This window comes from Phyllostomus hastatus, unplaced genomic scaffold (assembly GCF_019186645.2).
Source record: "Phyllostomus hastatus isolate PE091 unplaced genomic scaffold, TTU_PhHast_1.1 phas_contig_1, whole genome shotgun sequence".
NCBI lineage: Eukaryota > Metazoa > Chordata > Mammalia > Chiroptera > Phyllostomidae > Phyllostomus > Phyllostomus hastatus.
In genome coordinates, this window is record NW_025333498.1 from 18,219,809 (window position 1) to 18,247,258 (window position 27,450).

Below are 27,450 nucleotides of genomic sequence, written 5' to 3' on the forward strand. Positions count from 1 at the left end.
CATACAGACTGAAAGCTGTAGGCACGATACCTACTGGGCGCCCAGAGGGTGAAATACCATCACTCTCAATCTGTTTCCTTGCCCAAAATTTATTTTTAATATATGCCATTCAAGTATATCAGCAGATAAATACATATATTTAATATTAATGTGATAAATGTAACTCTGCCTAGATATGAACAACTGACTTTATCTTTTAGAAACATTTAAGATCTTCAGGGTAAACAAACATAACCTTCACAACCAGAGAAAGATGAGCTGCCACTCTGCCCCCCGCCACACACTGCAAATAAAAATGAAATCAAATTATGTCAGTGCTGTGGTGCATATTCAGATCCAGCGGAACCTAATTGGAGAAGCCAGAGACGCTTTAGAGTATAACTCCTCAGGCCAAAATGCAAACTGTGACAAGTAATGTTTCCCCACTAAAGAAAAAAAAATCCATTCTGACCTTGTAGGGCATACGTCCTTCTTTTTCTCTTAAAGTTCTCAGTCATCCAGTGAGTATCTGTCCTTTATTTGGACAGCAAACGGCATCTTCATCGCCGACAGTTACCTGCCTGTACAGATTCCTGTTCAGAGGCTCTCAGACCACAGAGAGGAAACTGGTGCTGCTGGTTCTCCAGGGAAGCTCAGGCAGTCAAAGGCAATAAGAAAAGACTTCCTATGCACGTACATATACATACACACACATATTCTTTGTTCAATTTTAGTTCCCTCCTAATAACTTCAATTCCTTTTTTGGATTCGAATCACTTTGTCACTCCACAGAAAAACTTGAGGACAGAGGAGTGAGACCCTGGCGCATAAGGTCCAACTCATCGAAGCAGGCTTCCGCTTGGTTTAAAGGAATCAGAACTGTGAGGAGAGAGACAAGTGAGGCAGCCAACAGGATGTGTGTGGCTGGAGTTCCTGGCATGAAGTCTTGGCTTTCATGTTTATTTTTGGATATATTTTTCTTAGCCTTTTGATGCAAATTTCTGGCCTGGGAAGTAACCCTATGGTACAAGATCCAAAGTTCCCAAAAGTAAGCACAGGCTTCTGACTTGGGAGGGAACGGGGCCTTTGGCCTTTGGGCTCCAGCGAATCCCGCACAGGAGGGGTGGGTCCCTGTGCGTCAACAGGCAGGCGGGGGACTGCTTATCTGGGGACAACGGTCCTGCAGTCCTCCCTCCGCACGCCCACTGGCGTGCACCTGAAGTGCCAGTCCGCCCACAAAGCCTCACAGTGATGTAAAAGTGAAACAACCTGGAATTGCTTGTATGCCAAAGAAAGTAATAAAACCCACCCAAAGGACCTCTGAGATTTTTACGTTCTGAGATATTATGTTTTAAGTATATGGCTTTAATTTTTCTGACAGCCCAAGACAGATAGGAACATCAAGTCTATTCAAGCAGGAGCAGATGCCTCTGAAAGATATATTATTCTAATATGGTTTTTAAGGCACATCAGCAAAGACTAAGCTCCTGTTGTTTCAATAATTCCTATTCTCATAGTGGCTTGGAAGATCATTAATGGAAAAGGTCTTTTCTCCCTATATAGTCCAAAGAGGCAGTACATAGAAATAACTAAAAAGCTTTTCAGCCCCACAACTGCCAATGCATCTGGTAGAACTGAGACAAAAAAGCACTCTGAAAATTAGACACTAGAGATCCTCGAAGATGTAAAAATATTTCTTCAAGAATATTCATTGAAATACCCTTGCTTACAAATCAATTTCTTTTTCTAAGACAGAAACATGAACCAATTTCTTATTTTTCTCATTCAGCTTTATAACCCATAGAGCACGAAACAGGGTTTTGGTCAAACAATAGTTACCAAGGCCCGCAGGCACTTTGGGGGAATACGCTCACTTTATCGGGCATCGCTCCTGTCACAGAGAACAGACTGGTGGCTGCTGGACGGAAAGGGGAGGCAGGCAGTGGGTGAGGGGGTCGAAAGGGACAAACTTCCAGCTATGAAATAAGTAAGTCATGAGAAGGTACAGCACGGTGGCTACAGATAATAGTGATGCATTGTGTATTTGAAAGTTGCTAAGAGAAAAAACCTTGGAAGTTCTCATCACTAGAAAAAAACTGTAACCATGTGGGGTGATGGATGTTAACTAGACTCATTGTGTTGATCATGTCTCCGTATATATAAGCATCGAAACATCATGTCGTACAACTGAGACTAATATAATGTTATAGTCAATTATAGATAAAAATAAAAATAGTAATTAAAAAATCATTACATCTGAACAATGATCCTCTGTGAAATGATTTTCCCAGGTTAAAATAAAATTGTAATAGTGTGCCAAGAAGTTTCTGGGTAAAAATCACAGCTTTTATTTTGACATGGGTCAGACCACAAATTTAAAATATTGCTTTTATTTTGAAAGACTGTAGTTTTATTGCTGTCTTTGATTTTTCAAATAATTTATTCATGAACATACATAATATAGAATTATTTTGAACATGTTAAAACAGGGCTTATAATAAAGAAAACTTTTTGTCCAGAAGGATGTTCATGCAATTGAAACACAGGTAAGCAGGTGGTAGACCACTAGTTCAAAGTCCTCTCAGGAGCATCTTACACAGATTTGTTTGAGAGTGCCTCTCTAATTTACTTCTGCAATGCACTGGACTCATCTCCTCATTCAATGTTGTGTATTGCAATAGTCCCCATAAAGATGTCAAACACACTGCAAAGCTGAAAGCATCCTTATGCAAACACACTACAGAGAAAGTCAGGAAGAAAAACAAAAAATCCCTTGTTTGTTGTTCTAACCCTTGGAAACCTTTTTATATGTGCTAACAAGAAATCCATGGAATTGGACAGTAAATCAGTCCTTTATTTATTCCAAGAGCCACTGACAATCATAAATATTCATAATCTTGGATCAAATATTAATAACTGGCTTAAAACCCCCAATCCTACACTGCCTCACCATTTAACTTCCTTACTGAGGCTATACACTGTCTCTAGTGTCAAAGAGTTTAAATTATAATTGTCTCAAGAACTAAAAATGATATTCCAAGACTTTCAAATTATTTTTCTTCTGAATAAAATCCAGAAAGATAACCATCTTCTTTCTCCCTCCCTTCCTCCTTCTCCCCTCCCTCTCTCTTGAGATGCTACTGAAAAGTGACGTGTTTTATACCATAGTTAATATATTTTATTAAGTTCTACTATCAAAAAGGTATAAAAAAAAGAGGGAAGCATTATTGACCAGCTCTCAATAAATTTCCTGTAAGTCACTTAATCTAAGAAAATACGATCTAACTTTAAAGGTGGAACATCCCAGTGCCCTCAAATCTAAAACTGCAAATTGGCAACTGGAACATTGAAAAGGAGGAAAAAAGAAAGAAGTTTTTATCAGAAAAGATATAGGGAACAAAGGAAAGCACCAAGCTGCTACCCCAGTTATATTTTGGGGAATATGTTTTCTATTTGATGCATTTATAGAGACTACTAAATAATTCTCCTGGTCACATTTATGACAATAATTTTTAAAAATAATTCTGGATGCCATTAATTTGACCAAAAACATAATAGACAATATAAACCAAGAAATATTTGGGATGAAACTGAATAGGATTCAAAATCTCATATGGAATTCTCTCATGAGGAGTGTGGATCTACCTGTGGAGAGCCGAGGAAATGTGCCCTTGGTCAGGAAAGGAAGGAAGCAGGATTCCCTAGTTTTGTGTTGCCATTGAAGTTCAAGTGTAAGATTTAAAATAGACTATTTGCTCAGCCTATTAAAGAGCTATTTTTAGACCGTGCTACCTGTTAGTGATTAGGGACCACAATTTTCAGAGAGAGAAGAAGTAACCCAGAATCCTGGTCCTTGTGTTTTATCCTTCAGCCCCTTTTAGTGGCAGCAGGGATATAGGTAAGGATAGAAAGCAAAATACAAGGTTGCTCGCCACACAATCGGCCCACCACGACAATCCTCAAAAGTAAATAATCAAAGGAGGGGAACGTGCAAATTTAGGCCCGTGATCTAGGTTATTTAATTTTTATTCTTTGGAACCTCTGGCCTAACTCTGAGCTCCTTCCTTCGCTGATGGGAGAGGCTTTATGCAGCTGCCCTTTCCACTGCCTCCTTCCTGCCATGGCTCGCCAGCGCTTCCACCCGAATGCTGAAGCTACGCAATCCTTCCATTCACAGTCTTTGCCTTTTGGTATTTGGCCGACAGATTTGCTAACAGATTTTTTTTACCAGTATAATGAATAGCTGAAATATAAACTCTATTATTTGACATAATCAAGGAATTCAGCTATCAAACATTTTATTGGTAGATTACTGCCACACACACCATCAGTGGATTGCCTATAGTCAAAGAAGAGAAATACAGTTTATTTCATGAGAATGACATATTGCACTCCGAAACAACATCACTGGCTTGTTGGTTTGTTTTCTGTCTCCTCCAAGTAGAACAGAAGCTCCAGCCCCGAGAGAGAGCAGGAACCCTGTCAGTCTTGCTCGCTGCTGCATCTGAACCTGACACATGGGGGATACTCAAAAGTGTCTGCTGAATAAACAGTAGAATAAACGTAATGCAATCCTTTCTGTTTAAGAAGCTCTTTGGCCCTGGACAGTGTGGCTCAGTTGTTTGGAGAGTTGTCCTGTAAACCAAAAGGTTGTGGGTGTGATTCCCAGTAAGGGCACATGCCTAGGTTGCATGTTTGGTCCCTGGTCGGGGTACATACGAGAGACGACCAATGAATGTTTTTCTCTCACATCAGTGCTTCTCCCACTCCCTTCCTCTGTCTTTAAATCAATAAGCATGTCCTCAAGTGAGGATAAAAAAATTTGTAAGGCACTTTAGAATTTTACAGTTTCTTATGATTATCATGTACTGCATATGCACAAGTGTGCACATTAATAAACTTCTGATTAACACAGATTTCTCTTAGTTAGAAAGTTGATTGACCACCTAATTTGAGCCCTGTACTTAGGTATATGAACAAGCAAATAAAATGAAATACTGACTAATCTCTTACTCATGCTGAGATTCCCATCCCCCATCAATAAGAGTTCATACTAAGACCTCTATCGACCCTTTCCTGCTCACCGTGGTCACTGGCAGGGGAGGTCAGAAATCATGCTCTGAGGTTCAAGATGAGGGATTGGCCCCATGGAGCTGCAAAATCATGTGGCAAGGTTTGGGATACCAAGGACCGCCCTCAGTACCAATACTGCCATTTAATAGTTTTTCTCTAATGGAAATACCTGTGGAAAACAGGCCTAAAATATACTCACTATTACATTATAATATACTCACTATTATATACTAAAATGTACTCACTATTATAATATAAATTTGGCCAGGATCACTAATGGTGAGGCAACCAGACATAATGAGCTTCCCAACATACTCGGTGTCCCCTTTAATGTTTTCTTGCCAAAATCATTTGGCTTGAAGCAATCAAGTCTTTAGCCTTAAGTTCCATTTACAGGAATCCCTGGGATAGGGGTACAAAACAGATACTGGAGAAAACAACCAGACAGTCCTTGAATTTGGGAGAAACTGACCTGGCCTTTTTAACTAGTCAATGCCATGGAGAGGGAAAGAGAGAGACAGACAGACAGAGAAAGAGAAGACAGGCAGGGAGAGAGGGAGAGAGGCCGGCAAACTGACTTAGACATAACAGTCAAATGTAATATATGCTTCCTTATTTGAGCCTGATTTGGGAATAAACAGCTATAAAAGATGTTAGGGAACAATTGGGGAAATTTGAACTCCAGACTGGGTACTAGGTGATATTAGGTGATATTTGAACCTTGTTAGTGTTATAGGTGAAATAACAGTATTATCAGAATGTAGCAGAGCATTCTAATTTTTCAGGCACACACACTACATATTTAGGGTGAAATGTCGTCGGTCCGTCATTCACATTTAACTGGTTCCACAAAAACAAACACCAAGCAAACACGGTTGCATGTGAACAGCTGCTGAACTAAGTGCGGGTATACAGGTGTTTACTATATTATTCTTTCCAGTTTTTTGATAGGCTTGAAAATTTTTAAAAATAGTTTTTTAATGTTCACAAGTATCCACTTCTCCGTAACTTCCTTGACAGCGCTAAGGGCTCCTAATTAAAATAAGTTTTTAATATGTCCCCAACATCATGTTCAGCACCTTGGATCAGTCACCACACACAAAAAGCAGTTATAACGACACACATCACAGGTAGAAATCTGTTTTTGTTCTTAAACCAGCTTTCTGAATTTCCTTTTTGGAACAGAATTTTTCAGTTTACCTTTTAAAATGAAAGATCCAAAAAGATGGCTTATTTGCCTTGAGCTTGGTCCCTTTTAATTGACAGAAAACCTCTGCACACATGCCTCATGCAAACCTACTTCAGCTTTGCTTGCCTAAAACTAGCTTTTGTCTCTGAACTTTGCAGAACGGTGGGAGCTCTTTAATATTTTCTAAGAGAAACATTTCAAACAAGTAACCCTGCAATTTATTCACTACCGCCAAGAATAAAAGTAACAGGTTTCACTACCAAGGCCCTCCAAGGCTTTGCAGGACTTTCAAGGCAAAGCATCACTCATTCACTGGCAGGTTTGCTCCCTTAGTGCATCTGTCATTTGTTTGGCTCTGGAGGAAACTATTTGATTACACAAAATTCTTTTTAGATCAAGTTTAAAATCTTTGCCACACTGGGACAAGTGGCAGAGCCTGCCAGCTCGATGGGTTAACACTTGGACATACTGAGCCCAGGACAAAGATAAGGAACAACCACAGGTTAAAATCAGAAGCTTGAAGAACTGAAAAGGCATGAGCGTGAAAGATGCAAGGCTGAGCTGGGCCCTTCTAAGTGCTCCATTTGCCATTACTGTATATAAGATGATTTATTCCCTGTACTTCTTATAAACGAGTGCAGTGCCCTAACGGGCGCTGGTAAGCAGCAGTAAATGCAAAACCCACCAGGACCAGTTGCATCCATCCACTGCTGTGCCACCTATGCATTTGGAAGTTGGCAAGTAACCAGACATCTTCAGGTCCTTCATTTCCCATACCTTATTACAGGGCACGCCATTTTTGAAAGCATTTAAATGAAGCGGACATTAACCCCATTCATTCCACTTTACCAGGGAACATGTCAGTGATGATTTTTAAAATGCAAAAGAAAATGTCAAAGTGTTTTGTTCCCTGGTTAAGAATACATCTGTGGAATAGGAGGGAGGAGACACATAAAACACTCTATGGTCATTCAAGAAATAATTATAAGGTATGTCAAACTACAGAAAATTGAGCAAGCACTAAATTAAGAAAATAAAAAAGGATGTCTTGTGTCAAAATGGCTTTTTCACTCACTCATTTCAAAAACAAGTTTTGAAATTAAATTCCATTCCCAGCTCAGCACAGACCACATTAGGGCCTGGCTGTAATTCTGTTATCCGTGGGGCAGCTCCTTTTCTCTTCCGCAGCCACACTAACCGACATGCAGCCTTGGGGCTCACCTCCCATAGTGCCTTGAAGTCCTTCTGCTCGATGCGGAGCAGTTCGCTGCTCTCCCTGGTGACAATGGTTGCGTGGCGGGGCGTGTTGTCCAGGATGGACTCTCCGAAGGCTGTTCCAATTCCCAGAGTACAGATGGTCACCGCATCCTGAGAAGCCCAAAAACTGGCCGTCAGAAAACGAAACACTTAACAGATGGGTGAGTTGTCTTTCAGCTGAATTGAAGTATAATTTGTACACAATAACATACTTGATTTCATTGCACAGTTCAACAAGTTTTGACCCAAAACAAGAGAGAGAGCATTTCTGTTACCCCCAAAAGTCCCCTCATGCTCCTTTCTAATAAAACCCTCATTTCAGAGGTAACTGATTTATTTCTATCACGATAAAGGTGTGGTGGTGGTTTTAGAACTTCGTGTGAAAGGCATCTGCCAACATGCCCTCTTTGATGTCTGGCTTCTTTTGTTCAGCATAACATCTGTAAGATTCATCCAAGTTGTTGCATGAACCAATAGCTTTTTGTCCTTTTACTGATGTGCAGTTTTCCATTGCATGGAGATGCTACAGCATGCTTATTCATTTTGCTATTGGTGGGCATTTGAGTTGTGTCTAGTTTGGGGACATTATGAATAAAGCTACTAGTAATAATCTCATGTAAGTCTTTTTGTGGACAGGGTTATCTTTATATATGACTACTATCTGCTTTAAGAAGAAAGGGGGAAATCTTTTAAAAACACACTAAGGTTTTTAGTGAGAAGGGGCAGTTATAACCTTTAAGTAGGAAACTGGAATAGGGATGCTGCTGTGTCCATCCATCTTGGAGGGAGGAGGAACCTGAGGACCAGAGTGGTGGATTCACACAGCTCCCGACCTCACAGACACAGTGAGTAAGGCAGTCAGACTCCACCCGCTGCTCTCGGCCTGTAGAGTCCAAGCTTTCAGTGTGGTGCTGCCTCCTGCAGCCACAGCAGAGCAATAACAGCATCTGATTCAAGGCAGGGTGGCTAGTTTACAAAATGCTGTCAATCAATGCTTTAAACATTCCTTAAAGTACGTTAAAAAAAAGTAATTTCCTCTCTGCATGCAACATTGGTGATAATATTTGGATTTAATCCTAACTAGTTTCAAATAATACAAATAGCCACTCACAATCACCTGGACAGTAATTTTTAGGGCATTGCCAACTACGGAAGATACACAAGGGCACGTCTCTGACTTAGGAAGCACCGCTTTCCTCACATGCATCTGACGCATTGTGATAGGCAAAAGTTACTAAGATCAAGTTAGTGACTCTGTAATCGCACTATGAAGACACATGCCCCTAAGAATCCAGCTCCTTGAACCATAGCAAATCGCTTCTGCACAGATACTACCATATAAAATTGTGTTCAGGAAAATAAAATCAATAACCTCTCAGAAAAGAATAAAATATGAGGGGAGAATTTAAGAACAGCCTGTTAATAACTTTTCCAGAAAGTCAGCTGCAACAAATTCAGTCAGAAACATGTCCCCAGAACTGATGTATCAATAGTCAGTGAGAGAAAGGTCTCTCTGAGTAATTTTCAAGTTCTAGTAAGAGACGCAACATGGGTTATGACAAATTGCAGACTTTCATAAATTCTCTAATATATTACATTCCCTTAAGAATTCCACTGGCTTACTTCCTGTTACCACATGAACCCTTCGGAAAGGATTTTTTCCCTAATTTTCACTTTTCAGTGTTACATTTTTATTTAAAAACTTGACATGAATGGCTCATAAATATTACTCCTGCCACTTTGCATATAGCTTAAATATCTGAAGTTATCCACGCAGTATAATGCAGAAGTGCAATGACAAGCTGTTGTTCATGAGCTGGTTGTGGATTTTTATGAGTTTAACAGCCTTCTCCTTTCTCACCGCCTCTCCCTGACACGTGTACTTTGTCACCAAAAGGCACACCAAGAAAGACATCACAGATGTGCACGTCACAGGAGCCCATCTTCTTGCTAGCGAACAGCCCTTGCAGGAAAGACAAAAGGTTGACATTCTTCCTGGGTCTCCCCTGCAGAGGGTACCATCACCCGCGCCTTAGCACCCAGAGTGAAAGGCAGCCGGTCAGCACCGCCAGCTGCACCTGTAGGAGCAGGCCCCGGGTCAGGACCTTGGGCTGGAGGGCGCTAACATGAATCTGCAAATGAGCAGAAAGTAAAACATTCTGAATAATCCCTATTAAATAAGTACTGACACCTAAGCAGGTCTCTAAAGTATTTCTAAGCTTAAAAGAAATAGAATGTTACATTTAAAAATGGACATTTGCAGCCACGGGTGAGGGCCAGCCCTGGGATAACTGGGCTCAGGGAAGTAGAAGGTCCCAAGGAGAATATTTTTACTCTGAACACTAGTCACCCTCTTTATAGTCCATGGGTGCTGGGTCTTACTTGCGTCTGAATCCCAGGCAGGGCCTTGGGAGGTGCTTAGAAAATAATTATCAAATAATGTCATTGAAGTTCCAACGTTCCTCATTTAGCAGAACCAGTATACGTTGCTCGGCATGTAAGCAGAAGGCGGAGAAATGCGAGCGGATGGATATGAGTCGAGCACGACAGAAGCACTCCTATGTTGGTCCACGCGAACACGGAGCTAGGAGCGGTGGGCTCTTGAGTATAAATGACCTACAGTACAGCAATGATACGCCAGCTGGTTTCTCCTCCCAGTCGGACCCAGGTCGCTCTCGTGTATCAGTGCACGGGAGCGCTCCTTCTCCTACCCTCTACAACCCTTCATTACATGCTTACCCTTACTAGTGCACTCCCTCCTGTGCATCGGTATGCACGCGGATCTCCACGTGTGTGTGTGTCGTTCTGTGTGCCACGCACTGGGCCAGGTGTGTTGACTGTGATGCACATTTACTTCTTACAACAGCTGAATGAGAAGGTGTATTTAAAGTGCTTTGCGTAGTATCTGACTCAAAAGAAATGCTTAATAAATTGCAGGTATTCTTATTGATGGTAGTATTAAAATAACATCGGTATTATTGCTATTTTTATAGTTTGAAGAAAATCAGGCTCAAAGATGGTAGGTAATTTGCCTAAAGGATGCCAAGTTAGTGGAAGAGTTGAGACTAGACACCAGTTATTCTGATTACCTCCCATATACTTCTTAAATTGTCATGAAATTTAAATGTCTCGTGCCAAGGCTCAATAGGAAAATCTATTAAAGTGTTAATTTAATCCTTATAGGTTCATTTTCTTCTTTTGTTTAATCCTCACCCAAGGATACGTTTATTGATTTTAGAGAGAGGAAGGGAGAGAGAGAGAGAAATGTGACACAGAAACACTAACTGGTTGCCTCCCTCCCACAGGTGCCCCAACTGGAGGTTGAACCCACAATCTGGGCACGTGCCCTGACCAGGGATTGAAACTGCAACCTTTTTGGTGTACAGGATGATGCTCCAACCAACTGAGCCAGTAGGCCAGGGCATAGGTTCCTTTTTCAATTGGCCATTTTACAGATTTATTGAATACTTAATAAGTTCAAATCACCAGGAAAATATAAAACATTTGGCACTGCTCCTCCTCTGACCCTCCCGTTCCAACATCGGGGTCCACCTGGCCCTTACCTAGAGGACCAGTCCGTTCCAGCATGGGACACCAGTCCTCTTAGTCACTAGGAGAAATGTAAGCAACTGTAAGCCAAATACTAAGGACGCATCAACATGTCTGCTTTTCCTACGCTGATCCCACACCCCAGTTCTAGTAACACAGTTCCTACCTCAGTTGGAGAAACTGAGTTTCTGTCTTTCTGCATCTCTGCCTTGACAACCTGCTTCGTATCCTAATTCTTCTCATGTGGCTGACCATCTTGTTCTGACCGCCCCCCCCCCACGCCCGCCAGGGGCCGCAGTGCCTCTCTGGCACCTTTCTGTTGCCAGACCTCTTTGTCAGCCCACCTGGCTGCCCATGGCCATCAGTGGATCTGCTTCCAGACTCTGCTAATTACTAAGCCCTGCCCCACCATGTTACCGCTTATTAGACCTGTCTTTGTCCTTGGCCATGCAAACCGTGGGGTCTATGTTGCTCCAACTTCCTGCCCAGCTCCTACCCGGCACTGCCTGAATGTGCCTCTAGATGGCTCCCACCTCCACCACGGGCACCCCCTTTTTCCTTCCCACGGGGTTTCCAGGTTCTCTTCTGCCCAGCAAGGCACCGCCTTGAACTCATGAACAATTTTTGCCATGGTATGTGTTACAGTGGAATAGGCGGGGTCTGGTTATCTCCATTCATAAGAGTTGGTATTGGGTCAGTGAACAAACATGTCGACAATGCTGCCCTGATGGGGGGCAGGGAGCATCAGGCAAGGGATGCTCGCCTGGTGGTACCCAGAGTTAGCACACTCCATGCTTAGTGGGAGGTAGCACAGACAGGCACGGCCTTGCAGGCCTGGACTGAAAACTGTTTGCTGCTGATTACTAACACTGCGGCTTTGGGTAGAATGCTCCCAGAGCCTCAGAGCCTCGTGTCAGAAATGGAAGCAATCTCTCTTACAAGATTAGCAGAATTTGGTAGAAATAAAATAATATATCCACAGAGTTCTATATGGTTCCTGGCACATTGTAGGTGCTCCATAAATAATAGGAAATATTATTTCTGGCTTAGCCATATGTATGTATATGTATAGGTTATCTACATTTCTAAAAAGCAAATTACATTTTTCTATTGTTTAAATAGCAAAGAATCTATTCATTTTCTGTTAATCTTCAATTAACAATGGCTTTTCCACACTTAGATTCCAAGTTTCTCTGACCCCCAGTTTGGACGTCAAGTGGTTTGAATGATCTGCAAAACACTTCAGCTCTCTGGGGGGAGCTTGGATTCAAAGGAACCCTTCTGATGGATCCTGCTGTAAATCAAAGAATCCTTTCGTCCCGCTTCTAATAACCCCATAATTTATCTGCTTTGTATGTCAGAACTATGGTATACTGGGTTTTCTTAAAGCAGGCAATCTGGTATGAGGCATTTTATTTGCTTGTTTCATTACAAACATCGCTGCAGTATGAGAGTGGGAATGGTGTTAAGAAAGCCAGTGATTATATGTCACTGATATCCCAGCTAATAAATATGTGCCTTGCAAATAATACCTGTTAGCATCCACTAAAATCCAACTTAAACAAGTTATAGTCTGGTGAAATTTAAAATAACTAACAATAAAATAGACATAAGAATTCTCTGTGATAAGTACATTAAGATTTTTTAAAATTGTCCTATAACTTCAAGGGGCATCTGATCTTTTTATTATGTATTTTTTAAAGATTTCACATATAAGTGAGACCTCTCAGGGTTTGTCCTTCTCTCTCTTGTGTATCTCATTTAGCACAGCGCCTTCAAGGTCCACCCACACTGTTCCGAATGGCAGGAGTCCCTTGCTTTCTACGGCTGAGTAGTGTTCCACTGTGTGTATGTCACATCTTCTTTACCTCTGAATGTGGGGGTGCAGACATCATTTCGATGTGGTGTTTTCATTGCTGTTGGGTGAATCCCCAGAAGTCACTTTGCTGGATCACATGGTAGTTCTGTGTTTAACTTTTTGAGGCATCTCCATACTGTTTTCCACAGTGGCTGCACCGATTCACAATCCCACCAACAGGGCAGGAGGATTCCCCTTCTCCCGTTTGCTATCTCCTCCTTTTGACAATGGGCACCCTGCCAGGTGTGGGGTGATGTTGAGTTGTGTTTTGGATTTGAATTTCTGTGAAGAGTAGTGCTGCTGAGCATCTTTTCATGTACCTGTTGGCCTTTCATATGTTTTCTTTAGAGAAATATCTACTCAGGTCCTTTGCCCATTTTTTAACTGGGTTATTTGTTTTTTGCTACTCAGTTGTATGGGTTCTTTATATATTTTTTATATTTACCTCTTATCAGATACATGGTTTGTAAAGATTTTTTTTCATTCCATAGATTGTCTTTTCACTTCGTTAATGGTTTCTTTTGCTGTGCAATTACACATATTTACCTCACTTGCATACTACACAAAAAGAGTTCGCTGTCCCACAACACGGTCATTGTTTTGGATACATGTTGGCTTAACATTAAGGAACAAATCAGTCCTTCAAGTGTATAGACCCCAAAACACAAATTTTTACAAGGCAAACATGTTTACAGTTTTTATTTTAGGACTATAGGCAATACCTGCCATTAAGTTTAGTGGTGCCTTTATTTCATGAGCTTGAATTTAGTACTGAAATTTATTGACCGTTCCACATATTTTTTCATAATAATTTAATGGAACCTAATCCCTGAATTTGTCAAGACATCAGACAGCATATGGTGTTTTAGTAAAGGATTTATTGCCAAGCACAATTCTGGCAAAACAATTCTAAGCCAAATGAAGTGGTGTTTTTTTTTCTTTCTAAAGAACAGCAAAGAGCAAGGACAAGATTTGCCACTCTTAGAGCACTTCCCTAGAAACAAAGTGTTAGACACAGTTTCCCAAGATCTGGCAGGTGGCGGCGGGAAGGCCTGGTCAGAATGCACAGGCATTTGCATTCTGATAATTGGCCCAGGGAGGCCAGCCCGATCTCAGCAGAGCCAGTCTGGCCTGTGCTGGGCTCAGTCTTGCACCCACCCAAACGAAGAATTACATGGCAACACACCCAACCACAGGGTGTGGGTGCATCATGCAGGGCGCTAAACAAACTCCTGGTCAGTTCCTGACAAATGCCAGGCCTGAGCATAGACAGGTAGTAAGAGATTACAAAGGACACTGTGGGCTCGGCACATTTCAAGCGTTATGGGCTCAATAAACGTGTTGAGAAAATGTTTCCTGATGATGACACTGTCTCTGTCTGAAAATAATGGGGTGAGAGTGAATGGAAGAAACAGACGGGTTAGGACAGAAAGAAAAATACAGAGAGATCCACATACAGGAGAAACGTGCCCATCCTATAAACCTTATAAACAAAACTCTAATGCTTAAACATATCTTTGATGTAGAGACAAAGAGAGGGTCCATAAAAGCACATTTTACTTTGGGGAGAGTACCAGTAAGAGATCCTTTTCCAAAATTGGGCTAAAAATTGCCATAGAATTTCAGAGAGACAGATGTGAGGATGTGTAAAATGATGACCAAGGAAGGCCAAGTGCAGCCCAGATTCTCTGATCCCAGGAAATGGCTGAACAATATTGTTAAATTTGACGTTGCCAACACAAATACATTTGTGGCTTTTTCTATGCTAGCACTGCCCTCTTGTGATAACATGACAGCATTGCAGGCATTGCAACCAACAGCATTCCCCACTCTGGCAATCAAGTTTTCTTTCTGGAAACAGTTTAAGACAAAAGCAAAACCAAAAACCAGAACCCCTGCCCTATGCCAAGTTTTGTACTAAGTACTTTTACACATTAATGCATTTAAGGTAGGAGCTACTACCCCCAACTTATAGGTAGTCTAACTTGCCTAAATTCACACAGTAATTGCCAGAGGACTTCAAAAGTCTGATTTTAACCACTATGCTTTGCATTAGGTATTTATTTACTTTAAATGAGCAACTGTGAAAGAGATGCAGAAGTTTTAATGAATTAATATACCATCCCATTCTCTATTTTGTAGCATGAACCTCTGTTCACCCAGAAGCTATCAGAAATTCTTCTTTGATATAACTGGAAACATATTACACTTTTTTTGGTGTACTGATTAATTTAAATCTTATATATTTCTAGAATTTAAATCTTTACCATTCTGAAAAGGCCCCTCACCTATAAAATCTGCAGAGAAAAGCAGGAACTTTCTTTCTCTCTCTCTCTCTGAAACACACAGCTGGGTATTCTTGCTTAATATAGTGCAGTTTATAAGCTATTCATTGCTTTTAAGCTTATTGTCTATAATTTGTTCCAATCTGCACTTTTCACCCATAGTACTATTCCTGCTAGTGGGAATGTAAATCTCTGACTTTTAGCCCACCGGATTGAGCAGGTTCCCAAACAGGCAGGTCCTTGAGGGCCAGAGTCCAGCTGTGGGCATCTGAAGGTGTAGTGTTCTGCTCAGACTTAGGTGAGAGACTGGAGGGAGGGGCAGGTGTGACTGAAACTGGAAAAATTAACCCTTAACAGGCTCTGCGCTGCCAAGTGCAAATCTATGTGAGGACATGAGCCAGGCTGTTGGGATGATGAAGTCTGTTGTAAGCAGGTCCCCTTGCTGGACATTCCAAGTTCATGGGATAAGGCAAAGAAGGCCAAGGCAGGAGGAGTGTCTGGGAGGCTGGGAGAGGCGCCTCTGTCAATCACACAGGGACATGGGGTAAGAGTGTTTCTGAAGGAGGTTTTATTGTATGGAGTAGCTGAATCAGTATAATTTGTAGGAAGATATTTGCAAGAATAGTAGTCTTTAAAATTACATCAAAATCATAGGAACAGAATAGCCTACGTATAACTTCTCAAAATTCTTAGCACAAACATGGTTTCCAGGTGGTAACAAAAGAAATGAAAGCAAAATGGCACCCGCTCCTCAGGGAGGGTCCCCTGTCCCTCTCCTCATCCAGAGCCTTTGATCTCCCCCATCAAGTCCATACTTGAAGCCTGGGACTGGGGGGCAGGGAAGCTCAGGCAAAGAGAAGACAGGGAAGCAGGACAGAGAGTTGGCCAACTGTGTGTGAGAGATAGAAGGTGGTTCTGACCAGCACTCACAGGGTTTTGGCCCCTGTGGGACTGTCCAGAGCCAGAGGCGGACCCGCAGGGTGGGGCAGAGTCGGCTTGCCAGGTCATGCCTCCCCAGCTGGCAGGCTTGTGTTTCTAAACTGACCAGGTGGGCTGACCCCAGACACAGCTAGGAAATGAGCCCTCAGCTTTTTTTCTCTATCATCTTCTTCCAGGAAAGGGCCTGAAGCTTATATCACCACTCACTGGGATGTTTGTATTTTCATACTTCTCCCAAGTGTGGAGTGAATGGCTTTCTTTGTTGGAATCTTAGGCATCAGTGATTTAAGGGGCAAAGAAGAATCAACACATCACTACCAACACCCACAGTACTAAAGGAGCTGGGAGCAAATGGCCTTTGCAGACCCCTTACAGATGCCCCAGGCAAGTGGCAGCACATGCTGGCCACTGCTGAGGATGGCAGGAGGGCACCGACTGGGTACGGAAATCACTGTGATTTCCAGCTCTGTGGGTCACCGCCATGCCATCTGGTGTGAACAACTCATTCACCTGTGGGCAAAATACAACATAGCTGTGTCCACCTAAAAGGATGGCTCAGACAAAGGGATGCAAGTGAAACGCTCCGTAATGATGAGAGTTACCACTACTGTGCCCGGAGATCACCATCCACAAGAAATGTGTGACCCTCAACCTGGAGCCCAGAGACTTCAAAAACAACATGCCAAAACCAATCACACAGAGAGCAAGATGCTGTGTTTTCTTAACCCAGTGAGCAAACAAAGTATAAGGGAATGATGGGAAGGGACAAAAAACAATATTGTTTTGAAACAGGCAGGGAGGTAATATGAATTCATGAGCCAAATAAAATATTTATACTCTATGTATTCTTGAAAGTTATATATAGTTATATTTTCCTACAACTATATAAAAGAAATATGGTAATTTTGTTCAGAAAAAAATCTCATTAAACCAATAATACCTAATACATATACGATGTAAAAACAGTATACTAGAATCTATGAAGGTTTTTCTTTGTTACGTGTTCCTTATTTCAGTTCACGTCATCACCATCCACCCCTTCGCCCACATCAGGGCCCTCCCCTTTCTCTCAGCTCCCCAGATGCCCCACCACACCCCTGCTAACCGTTCCACCTTTCCCTCGGACATCCTGTACCCCAGCCTCCCCCTCATCACCCGCACTTCTCTGCCCCACCTTCTAACCTGGAAGCCTTCTGAGGTGATGGAACACGCTCATTTTGCTGTGTATCTCCTGATCTAAAAGGTGCTAGAAGGCAGGCCCACGTCCCAGGGGCAGTCCAGCCGAGCCCAAGGAGTGGGCCTTCCCCAACAGCACGCCCCCAGTGTAGCAAACACCTGCAAGGTGGGCTCTGAGCTGGAATCAGCAACGCAAGAGAGTGGTTGGAGGAGCTGTAAGGGGAAAAGCCCCTTCTCCCCACATTCATTCCTTCTGGATGGCAACTGTATACCCGATGTGGTTAAGAACCTGAGCCCTAGGACCACGAAGAACTGGCTCTGAGACCTAATGGCTGTATGACCTTGGGCAAGTTATTTGGCATTTTGTAAAATGAAACTAATGATCGCACTAAGTGGGGAAAGGCAGTGCAGTGAAACAATGCTCGTAAAGTGCTCTGCACACAGCTGCCTGCAGTGGGCGCTCGCTCGCCATTAGCTATTTGTGCTCTCATCTCGCCATTCTGGCTCTGCTGACTCCCCACTGAAGGGCTGAAACTCAGAGAGGAACTGGAGAATTTATCACCAGCATCCCCTCTAACTTCTGACTCTAAGATTAGGAGACAGGCAGGGCCAGGAGAGACTTGAAGAATGACAACAAAGAAGTAGGCTAGGGAGAAACCCTGCCCTGCCTCTTTCTCTTTCCTTAATTCGTAGTCTCTTTTAACTTTTCTTTTTTCCCCACCACCTTTTTTTCCTGTGTGAGCAGTAGGAAGAACACGAAATACGGAGTACATCAGGCCTGAATTCAAATCTTCATTTGGTCACATACATTTGTGTGGCCCAGGGAAAGTTGCACCTAATGTTGCTGAGCCTATTTTCAAGCCCAGGTGTAAAACAGGACCAGGATACCCAAAGATGGAGCCGGTGAGTGCGCCCAGAACCCCCGGTGAGTGCGACACAGGGAAGGCACGTAGCAGCGGTGTCGCCAATCTCTGGGGACAGAACATCCTGGTCTTTCTTCACCTCTCCGCCCACGGCCTGCACCCACTCTCATTTTTCTCCCCCTGGGGCACATGATGGTTAATTTTACATGCCAACCATCATAACCAGTTCCTTACTTAGATGTAATTAACAATTATAATCAGTAGACTTTAAGTAAAGCAGGTTGCCCTCCATAATGTGGGTGGGCTTCAGGGCAAACAGACTTCTCTTGAGGTTTCCTTCCCAGAGAAGTAACCCTGCTTCCAGAACACAGCGCTGAAATTCTGCCTGAGTTCTAGCTTCTGGCCTAAGACTGCAGCATCAACTTTTATGTGAATCTCCAGCCTGTTGGCTTACTCTTCAAATTTTGAATTCACCAGCCCCACAATCACATGAACCAATTCCTCAAAATAAATTTCTACCTTTCTATTTCCTGTAGACTCCACTGCTCAGGAGAACCCTAATGTCAGGTACTACTCTGATTGGCTAACCCATCACCCTGATTTGGTCACATCACTAGTGGGCAGAGATCCAGAGCCCATTACAAGGCCAGCTCAGGTAGAAATCGCTGTTTTGTTTCTTACTTTCAAGACATTTGCCATGGGAGGAGGTTCAGCCATCTTGCCCCTTTTCCTGCGCTTCTTCCTCCCATGTGACTAAGAGCATGTCCTGCCCAGCAGCGCTGACTAGAAGGCTGAGCCCTCTGGCTATCTTGGGCTCCTCTCTGGAGGGCTGGAGGATGTAGAGAACAAAATGCTTTATCATCCTTATGTCTTACCAACTGCACAATGTCCTGATTGGACATTGTGGGGTGCAGTACACAGAGGAGGCAGGAAGCCAGCTTTGATATAAAGCTAATACTAATTCCTGAGGTCTTCAGAGAAGGTTAACTCCAGTTCAGGAATGTTGTTGGCACTGGGTGTGAGGTCAAAACCACAACTAAAATCTGCAATTAAAAGTTTGTTAAAAAGATTTTGAAAACCCACAGCTAATAACAAAATGTCACTCAGCTATTTTTTGCTAGGAGCACATGGTGAGAGATAATTGGTCCAGGGCACTATTCCAAGAGTCCCTGGTCAAACACTATTTTAACACCATCAACACCTCCCACTGGCTTTTAACATCTGCTGTGTCAGCACATCGTAGCTGATGTGATTCATCATCCCTTAGGTCCATCTGCTTTGCCTTTTAAAATTACTGTCATTCTTTCCTCATCCCTCTTCCCTCTCTTTTCCTTCTCTTCTCACCTTTCTCCTCTTCAATTTTCATCTTCTTCCCTTTCCTCTTTCCTCACCTTTCTAGTTTCAGCTCCTCCCCTCTCTCCATCACCACTCATTCAGAACCACTCGGAGAAGCAAGGAGCTGCATCCTCCTTGGGCCCGCCCCTTCTTGCACAACTGCACGGGTGAGGCCGGGCGAAGGCAAACACCCAGAGCAGCTCTGAGCAAACGGGCCCAGAGGGGAGCCCCGGGGACAGCAGTCTGCAGGCGGGAGGCATGCAGAGATAAGGGACATGGGGTAACCAGAAAGGATGAGAGATGGCAGAAGGGGGGTGGCACGGACATTGCAGGCTTCCCCATGTTTCTTTTGAGTCACATGGTACAGAGCGTGGCTAAGAGCATAGGTTCAGGCACCAGACTGCATGGGTTTTAACCTTAGTTCCCCTACTGTCTAGATACATTACTTGGGGCAGGTTATTTAATGACTCAGGGCCTTTGTGTCCTCATCTATAACATTAGAATAGTAATATACCTACCTCCTGGGGTTATTGTGAAGATTAAAGCAGTAAACAAACACCTATTAAGTGCTTAGAACACTGCCGAGCACATGGCAAACATGCAGGAGATACTAGCTAGCTCCTCTCAGTGCCATGGGGAAACTGAGGCAGCTTACAGGAATCAGAACCTGCCTCTCACCTCAGCCTCTCTGGCCCTGTGAGAGAGGGGACAAGGTACAGTGCCACCAGGGCCAGGGCCCGGACTGCAGGCCGTTTCAGGCGGAACTTCCATGTGTGGATGCACAGAAAAGCGTGCTCTGGGTTGAACAGGACTTGGTACTGGCCCAACATCCTGACCATCCGCAATGGCAGGTGTGACACAGGTAACTGCAACCCCAACTCCAAGTGCCCACCTCACCAACAGTCTTGTGGGACACTGCCGCATTTTCCAGATGGTTGCTGTGCACAACCCCAATAGGTACATAAAACTTAAATCTCACACTTCGTGTGTCAGGGGTGTTTCCCACATTTGAGGTGCGCTGCATGTGAACAAGGCTCAGGAGCTCTGTCTTAAACATGGTGCTTAGCTCTAGGTTGTGTGTCCCTTTAACTGTTTTCTTTTTTTTGTCTTGATAATTCTTTCTGATTTTACAATTTGTTGATTCCTGTTTCCCTGTTTCCAACTTGAATCCTGAGTATGTGGATAGAGAACTTGGACCGTTTTCATGCTGAAGCCTGACGGGGGCCTGTGGGGGCCACTCCTCTGAGAGGGAAGGTTCTTGGCTCCGAGTGGGAAGGTTCCGCACACGTCGGCCACGGGGGTTAGTGATGGAGTGAGGGTCACCACAGAAATGAACGGGGACTCTGGGGACAGTTTTAAATGTTCACAAGTACTGTGGGGCAGGCGTGGGGGCGGGGGGAAGAATACAAGTTTTATCTTTTAGGATGCCACGCTCCTCAGAGGCGACTAATGAAGACAAAGGAAGCCAGTGCTGCACTTCAGGGGGGAAAATGTTATTATTGGCCCTCCCATGTTTGAAAAGATAAGGTACAGAAATGGGGAGAGAGCTTACGGGGGCTGCCTTGGCCACATTTCCCCAGCATTGCGGGGTACGGGAAAGGCCCCAGGGGGTCACTTCCAGGACACAGAACAGTCAGGAAACCAGATGAAGAAAGGCTCTACAGAGACACCCAGGACGGCTGTCTGCTCCTCCCGCCTTTGCTCACGTTTCACCCGCCACAACAGCGACTCGGCACACTGCACCTGAACCGTCTGCGTTTCCCACCAGACAGCAGCTCCGGGAGGGTGCCGGGCTCCTGCATTTCACGTTCCAACACCTGGCACCACACTCAACTCCCAGAAGACATTCAATTTGCATGTTTCTTGAGTAACTTAATAAAGGCAGTCATCAAACACACCTAAACTCCTTAGTATCAGAAAGAGGAGAGGAAATGGATTTGACAATGTAATTTTGATAGGATAGAAGACATAGGGATGATGTGTCTTTCAAAAACAATATATTCTTGAAAGAGAAACAAGAATAAGGGGTCTTACCTGGTGACTACTGGTCTCGGACACTTTAACATCCAAAGACCCCGCCAGGACAGCATACCAGTTGGTTCCAATATCACCTTGACGAAATACTGAAAAGGAAACAGTATCATGACTATGCCGAGAATGAGCTGGGTTTCCTGTACACCCTGATGGTTTCTCACGGGGATTGTAAGTGCAACCTGCACCTGGCTGAGCTTACGACTCTTCCTCTGCTTTTTTCCACAAGAACGTGACATATTTTTCTTTTCCTCATCTATCAAGAAGGCTATATATCCGATTTATTCTATATTCTGTGAAGTAAAATTCTATTTAAATATACCTCTTCATATTCACAGAGCAGTAATAAGGGACGATAACCCTAAAGAGTATGTGGTCCTTTGAATTTGAGAAGAATTGAGTGACATCCTATGCAATTGATCTTCACTACACTTCACTGTGTTATGATTCTTGGAACATTACTACTCTGGATGGGGTACTTAGTAACAAGGTTGTTGGACTCAACAGAACCAGGCCACTACTCCAACTTCTTAAACCTGTATTAAAAGCAACATTTTTTCTAGGATAGAATGTCTCCTTTTAAACTCAACAATGAATGATTAAAAAAATAAAATCTACCCTAACAATTTTAATGACTGTTTGCACTGTCCATTTTCTTGTTTGTATGTTCTTTTTTTAAAAAAATAAATTTGCTCCTTTAGGCATTAGGCATTAACTGTTGTTTGGAAATGACTCTCACCAGGCATTTCTGAACTTGACTTTGCTTTGCCTTTGGTGCTCTCGGAGAGGAAACATTTAGATGTTTAGGTAGAACTGTAGTTCCCACATCAGGGTAAGACCAGGACTTGGCAAAGTCTTTCTGAAACACTGGGTCAAAAATCTGGTACAAACCCAACAATCCTTTTAAATATTCCAGCTAAATAACCAGATGGAATCATCTGATATTTTAAAAATCTTTTTATGGTTAAAATCAGAAGTCTAGTGACTCAATGAGAAGTCACATGACAACCCAGGAGGACAGCTGAATTCTAGCAAGGCTAGTGTAAGAGCCAGCCTCTGGCTGGCAATTAATACCACCACGCTGCTCCAAACTCCCTGCCTGAGACCTGCTGTGGGAAGGCGGAGGATGACAATGGCGTCCTACCAAGTGCAATGATAAGCTTAGTGGGGAATGGATGAGTTTATAGCCAGCCTCTCCCGTAACTGCTGTTCTTCGCCTTTGTCAGTGACTTATTTTAGAGCTAGGGCATTTCCTTTCATGAACTTTCTGGCCCCCAAGGATATTATCATTTGCCAATCAAATGATATTAACATAATATATCATAGGAGATTAATTTTGAAAATGGCTTTAAGAAACAGAAAATCATCCTCAAGAAAAAGAAGTTTCTGATATCAATAATAATAATAATGATAATATTTGAAAACAGCATATTTGAATGACTTTTTTAGCAGAAGTGTGACTGTGAGTGTACACATGGGAAAACATCTCGAAGGACACACACGAAGTGTTATAGTAATCTCTGGGTTTGGGAATTATAGATGATTTTTACTCTGTTTGTCTTTTAAATTTTGCACAACGATGTTGTAACAGACCCTGTTGATTACCCATCCAGAATCATGCTCTCCCTTCCTCTTACCTAACTGAACACTGTAGATACAGGAGTTATAGACAAGTTTCCACCCTTAAAGCCCAAGTGCTCAGAGCAAGAGTTTTCTTCCTAACTCCAATGGGACAATAACAATCGGTCTAATTCAATCATGCCGGTCCCATTATCTTTGCAGTGATTGGTTTAGACATGGGCATGTGATAAATTCTAGCCAATGAAACAATACAGGAAGTCTGCTGGGGGACTTCTGAAAAGGAGACACAAAAAGAAATAGCCCTTCGGCAGGATGTTTTTGTATCAGTATGTAATGCTTCCATGTGCTGTAACTGTCTTAGAACCACTTGGGACAACTCTAAGGACAAAAGCCAACATACAAGGCTACATAGCAAAAACAAACAAGATGAGAGGAATTTAGGACCTTATTAATGTCATTGAGCCACCTAATTAACCTACCCTGAGGTCTTCCTGCCTCAAGACTGCTGGTGTATGAGTAACTGATTTTTCCTCTTGTGTGAGTAATTCATTATCCAAGCCAGTTGGATGGGAGTTTTCTGTTACCACAGCATGAAGTGTTCCAACAGACAGAAAAACATTACTTTTTTAATGAGAAAATACTTATTTTAAAAAAAATGTAGCTAACCCTATAAATTGTTTCCCTCTCCCTGGCGCTTATTCACACCTGGAAGACAGAATGTCGCTGAGGTTAAATCAAAACACTACTACTAGGATTAGTTAAATGACCTTTTATTTTTACTTAACATTCTACTGGCTAACATATTTTTTGGGCTAGAGAAAATAATTATTTGAATTTCTAAAAATACAGCTGAATTATATCAATCAGTATGTCCTTCCAATTCCATCTGGAAAGCAGGCTGCCCTGGAAGAACCACTCACGTGCTGTGAACAACGGCCTCCGTGAAACTGAGCAAACAGAGTAGCGGGAAATGTCCATCTAATACCTTCAGGGGAAACTCAAATACTTGGCACAAACATCCCATGGCTATCGATCCCCACAGGGTAACCACAAATCAGCATAAACCATACACAAAAGTATACTGTTGGAGCTGAATTTCTTACATGTTATTCCTTTTTCCAGATTCTCATAATAACCACATAAACAAATCTGATGAAGGAGATTTGGGTGAAATTTCTCAAAAGCTTTAACTTCTTTCAGCCGTGTGAAAATTATATCCACATCTTCACTGGATCGTTCCAATGGTCTACAAGAAGAGACAAGGCACAAAACAGCTGTGTCAGTAAGGATTTGTCTGAGTCAAGATGCATTGTTTTAGTAATACTGAAGTTTACACAACTGTCCCAATTTCAAGTTTTTCATGGCACATGATTACTTACCCCATCACAGGTACTGCCAACCTTTGGCCAACTGTTCCCCTTAAATCATGTTTACTGCAGATGCTGTGATATTGCAATGAATAATAAGAAATATATATATTTGGTCTTTGCCCACTGTTTCTAGCTCCTGAAACTTGTAATTTGTATGTAAGAGCCATAGAGGGGCATCTTTTGTTATAATATTTGGTCTTTTGTCCTCAGTTCCTGAGATGCTTCAGAGTCATGAAGGTGAAATGGGTGTCATGTCACTCACAACCAGTCCCTTTCAACCACGGCCGAGTTTATGTCAATGAGGTGACTGTTGGGAAGCCCCCAAGTCCCCTCAGGATGGCAACTGGTTGCCAGGGGTTGGAACTTTCAGCCCCACCCCTCAACCTCTGTGGAGGAGGCTGAAGATTGAGTTCAATCACCAAAGGTCGATGATTTAGTCAACCGTGCCTGAATAGTAAAGCCTCTATAAAAGTCCTCGAACTACTTACTGGGTTTGGAGAGCTCCCAGCTAGGTGAACATGTGGAAATTTGGTGAGAGCATGGAAACTCCATGCCCTTTCTCATACCTCTTGCCCTCCGCACCTCTTCCATCTGGCTTTTCCTGATTTTATCCTTTTATTAAAAATTGGTAAATTGTTTTTAAAAAAGTAAAAAAAAAACTAAATAAACTGTTTTCCTGAGTTCTGTGAGCCACTCTAGCAAATTAATCAAACCTGAAGAGGAAGTGGTGGAAACCTCTCTGATTTATAAGCCCACTGGTCAGAAGCACAGGGGACAACCTGGACTGGTGATGGGCATCTGAAACGCGGGGGTGGGGGTACTGTTGTGGGACTGAGCCCTTAATCTGTGAGACCAGATGCGATCCTCAGGGAGACAGCGTCAGAACTGAACTGAGTTGAGTTAAATTGTAGGACACTTAACTGGTGTTCCAGAATTGCCCACCTGGGGTCAGAAGTGTTGGGAGTGTGGTAGTAGTGAGTTAAAGGAAATGCTGGAGCAGTGAGTTTGCCTTTTACAGATGCTATAGCAGGAATCTGCCTCAGAGTCATGAGGTCAAGGTGATGCTTTTGGGTAGTGGTTAATCCCCTAAAAGCACCAGGATATAGTAAGATACAAGAAAATGAAGATTTTACTTGAATTGAGGTGACAAACACAAATGCCTGTAGGGCCCTTCAGGTAAATTATATAAGTAAAAAGATCCAAATATAAGGAAGAAAAATCTATGCTGTCAGAAAACAATGATGAAAACACAAAGACGAATGAGACTTGGCAGTCAGCTGCAGGGCTGGCAAAACCAGAGAAGGACGGGGGTCAGAGCGACGGGCCGGTCAGAGCGACGGGCCGAGCAGGGCCGTCTGCAGGGAGGAGGCTTCAGCTGTTTTCTTTATTACTGGTGTTCTGTGGAAATGGGGCCCAGATGCAGTCAGATCTTCCGGTTCTTCAAGAAAGATAGACATTTGTTCACATTTCTTAAACATTATGTAGGCCACACATAAAATATCTATGGACTGGATCCAAATTGTTGACTGCCATTCTGTATTCTCTGGATTAAGATGAACCAGAGAACCAAACAAAAATGGGATAGTTTTACAGATTATATACACTGTTTTCTTCGTTTTCAAATCTATTCCTTCGATATGTTCTGCAAGATCAGATGATATTCCTTGACAGATATTTCACATTATACAGAAACTATCCATCCCCGTATGTGCCCAAAGCATCCTGGGATCAGAGGAAATGAGCTGCACGAGGATATGACTAAATAATTCACACTGGGTACCATGTGCTCCCCTAAATTCACTAGCTTCCCCTGCAATTATATTGGGTCCATACTCTGGTCAGTATATTGTGAACAAAACTAACATGTATCACTTCTGAGATGAAACTGTTCAGAGCCAGGGGGTGTCTCTTCCATCTCTCCCTTCCTCCCCAAAACTTTGGTGGGTGTTATGGCTTGAACTGTTTCCTTCCCAAAAGATAAGTTGAAGGCCTAATGCCTGGCACCTGTGGGTGTAACCTCATTTGGGAATAGTCTTTGTTGATGGAACTGAGTTAACATGAGATCATAGTGGATCAGGGTGGGCCATAATCCAAGGACTGGTGTCCTTACAAGAGAGGGGAAATTTGGACTCAGAGACACTGGGAGGATGGCCATGTAACCGTGGAGGCAGAGATCAGAGTGATGCATCTACAAGCCCAGGAAGGGTCTTCCCCTTGAACCTTCAGGAGAACACGGCCCTACTGACTTCAGATTCTATCTTCCAGACCCATGAGGGAATAAATTTCCATTGTTCTAATCCACCCAGTTTGGGGTATCTTGTTTTAGCTGCCCCAGGTAACTAATGCAGAAGACATGTGTTTCAGAAGCTATAAACACAAGACGGAGACTTTGTGTAAGTAACAAATAAACCTCCACTGGGCGAAGCTACTGAGATATGGAGGGAAAGGGGCATCCATCCACAACATCACCTAGACTAACACAGAGGTCAGGACTACACATGCCCTCGTCCCAAGGAACTTGGGACACTGTCAGAGGAAGACAGATCCACCATGACAGATGAGCATTTTGGAAGACACGAGCAGATGACCTGTCAATTGTGGGAACAACTGACACACAGTTTTCATGAGTTTACTTGGGGGCTCTTCACCTGCACCATCACACTTTCAGGCCCAAGAACACTATACTCAAAGAATATGCCCACGGTCTTGGCTAGCCTCCCAATTAACTGTACAGAAAGGGCTTGAATTATGCCTCCTAGAAAGGAAGAAGGGAAATCCTGCTGCACAAGTGCCCAGCCTATGGGACAACCAAGCACCTGCAAGAGCTGAGAGGTTTGCAGGCTTTACCAGGGAAGGTACTGCACCTCCGTATGTGTGTTGTAGTTTATCAGCTTCTTTCTGCCTATTGGAAGGTTGGAGGGGCTTTATAAACTCCCAGCTACATTCTCCAAGTTCAGGGGCCAGC

General features: G+C 43.0%; 1 protein-coding gene across 3 annotated transcripts in view; it reads right to left on the reverse strand.

Annotated features, from left to right (window-relative positions):
• RAPGEF4 (Rap guanine nucleotide exchange factor 4) overlaps window positions 1-27,450 on the reverse strand; it is a 277,658-nt gene that overhangs the window by 212,282 nt on the left and 37,926 nt on the right. For 2 of the 3 annotated variants that reach the window (XM_045817903.1, XM_045817825.1), the window contains exons 2-4: window positions 24,219-24,361; window positions 21,538-21,626; window positions 7,463-7,609 (exon numbers count right to left, since the gene is read on the reverse strand). In XM_045817903.1, the coding sequence (XP_045673859.1) occupies window positions 7,463-7,609; window positions 21,538-21,626; window positions 24,219-24,361 (379 nt within the window). Of the gene's footprint in view, window positions 1-451; window positions 813-7,462; window positions 7,610-21,537; window positions 21,627-24,218; window positions 24,362-27,450 lie in introns of those variants that run through there. The other variant, XM_045818158.1, reaches the window with a different exon arrangement.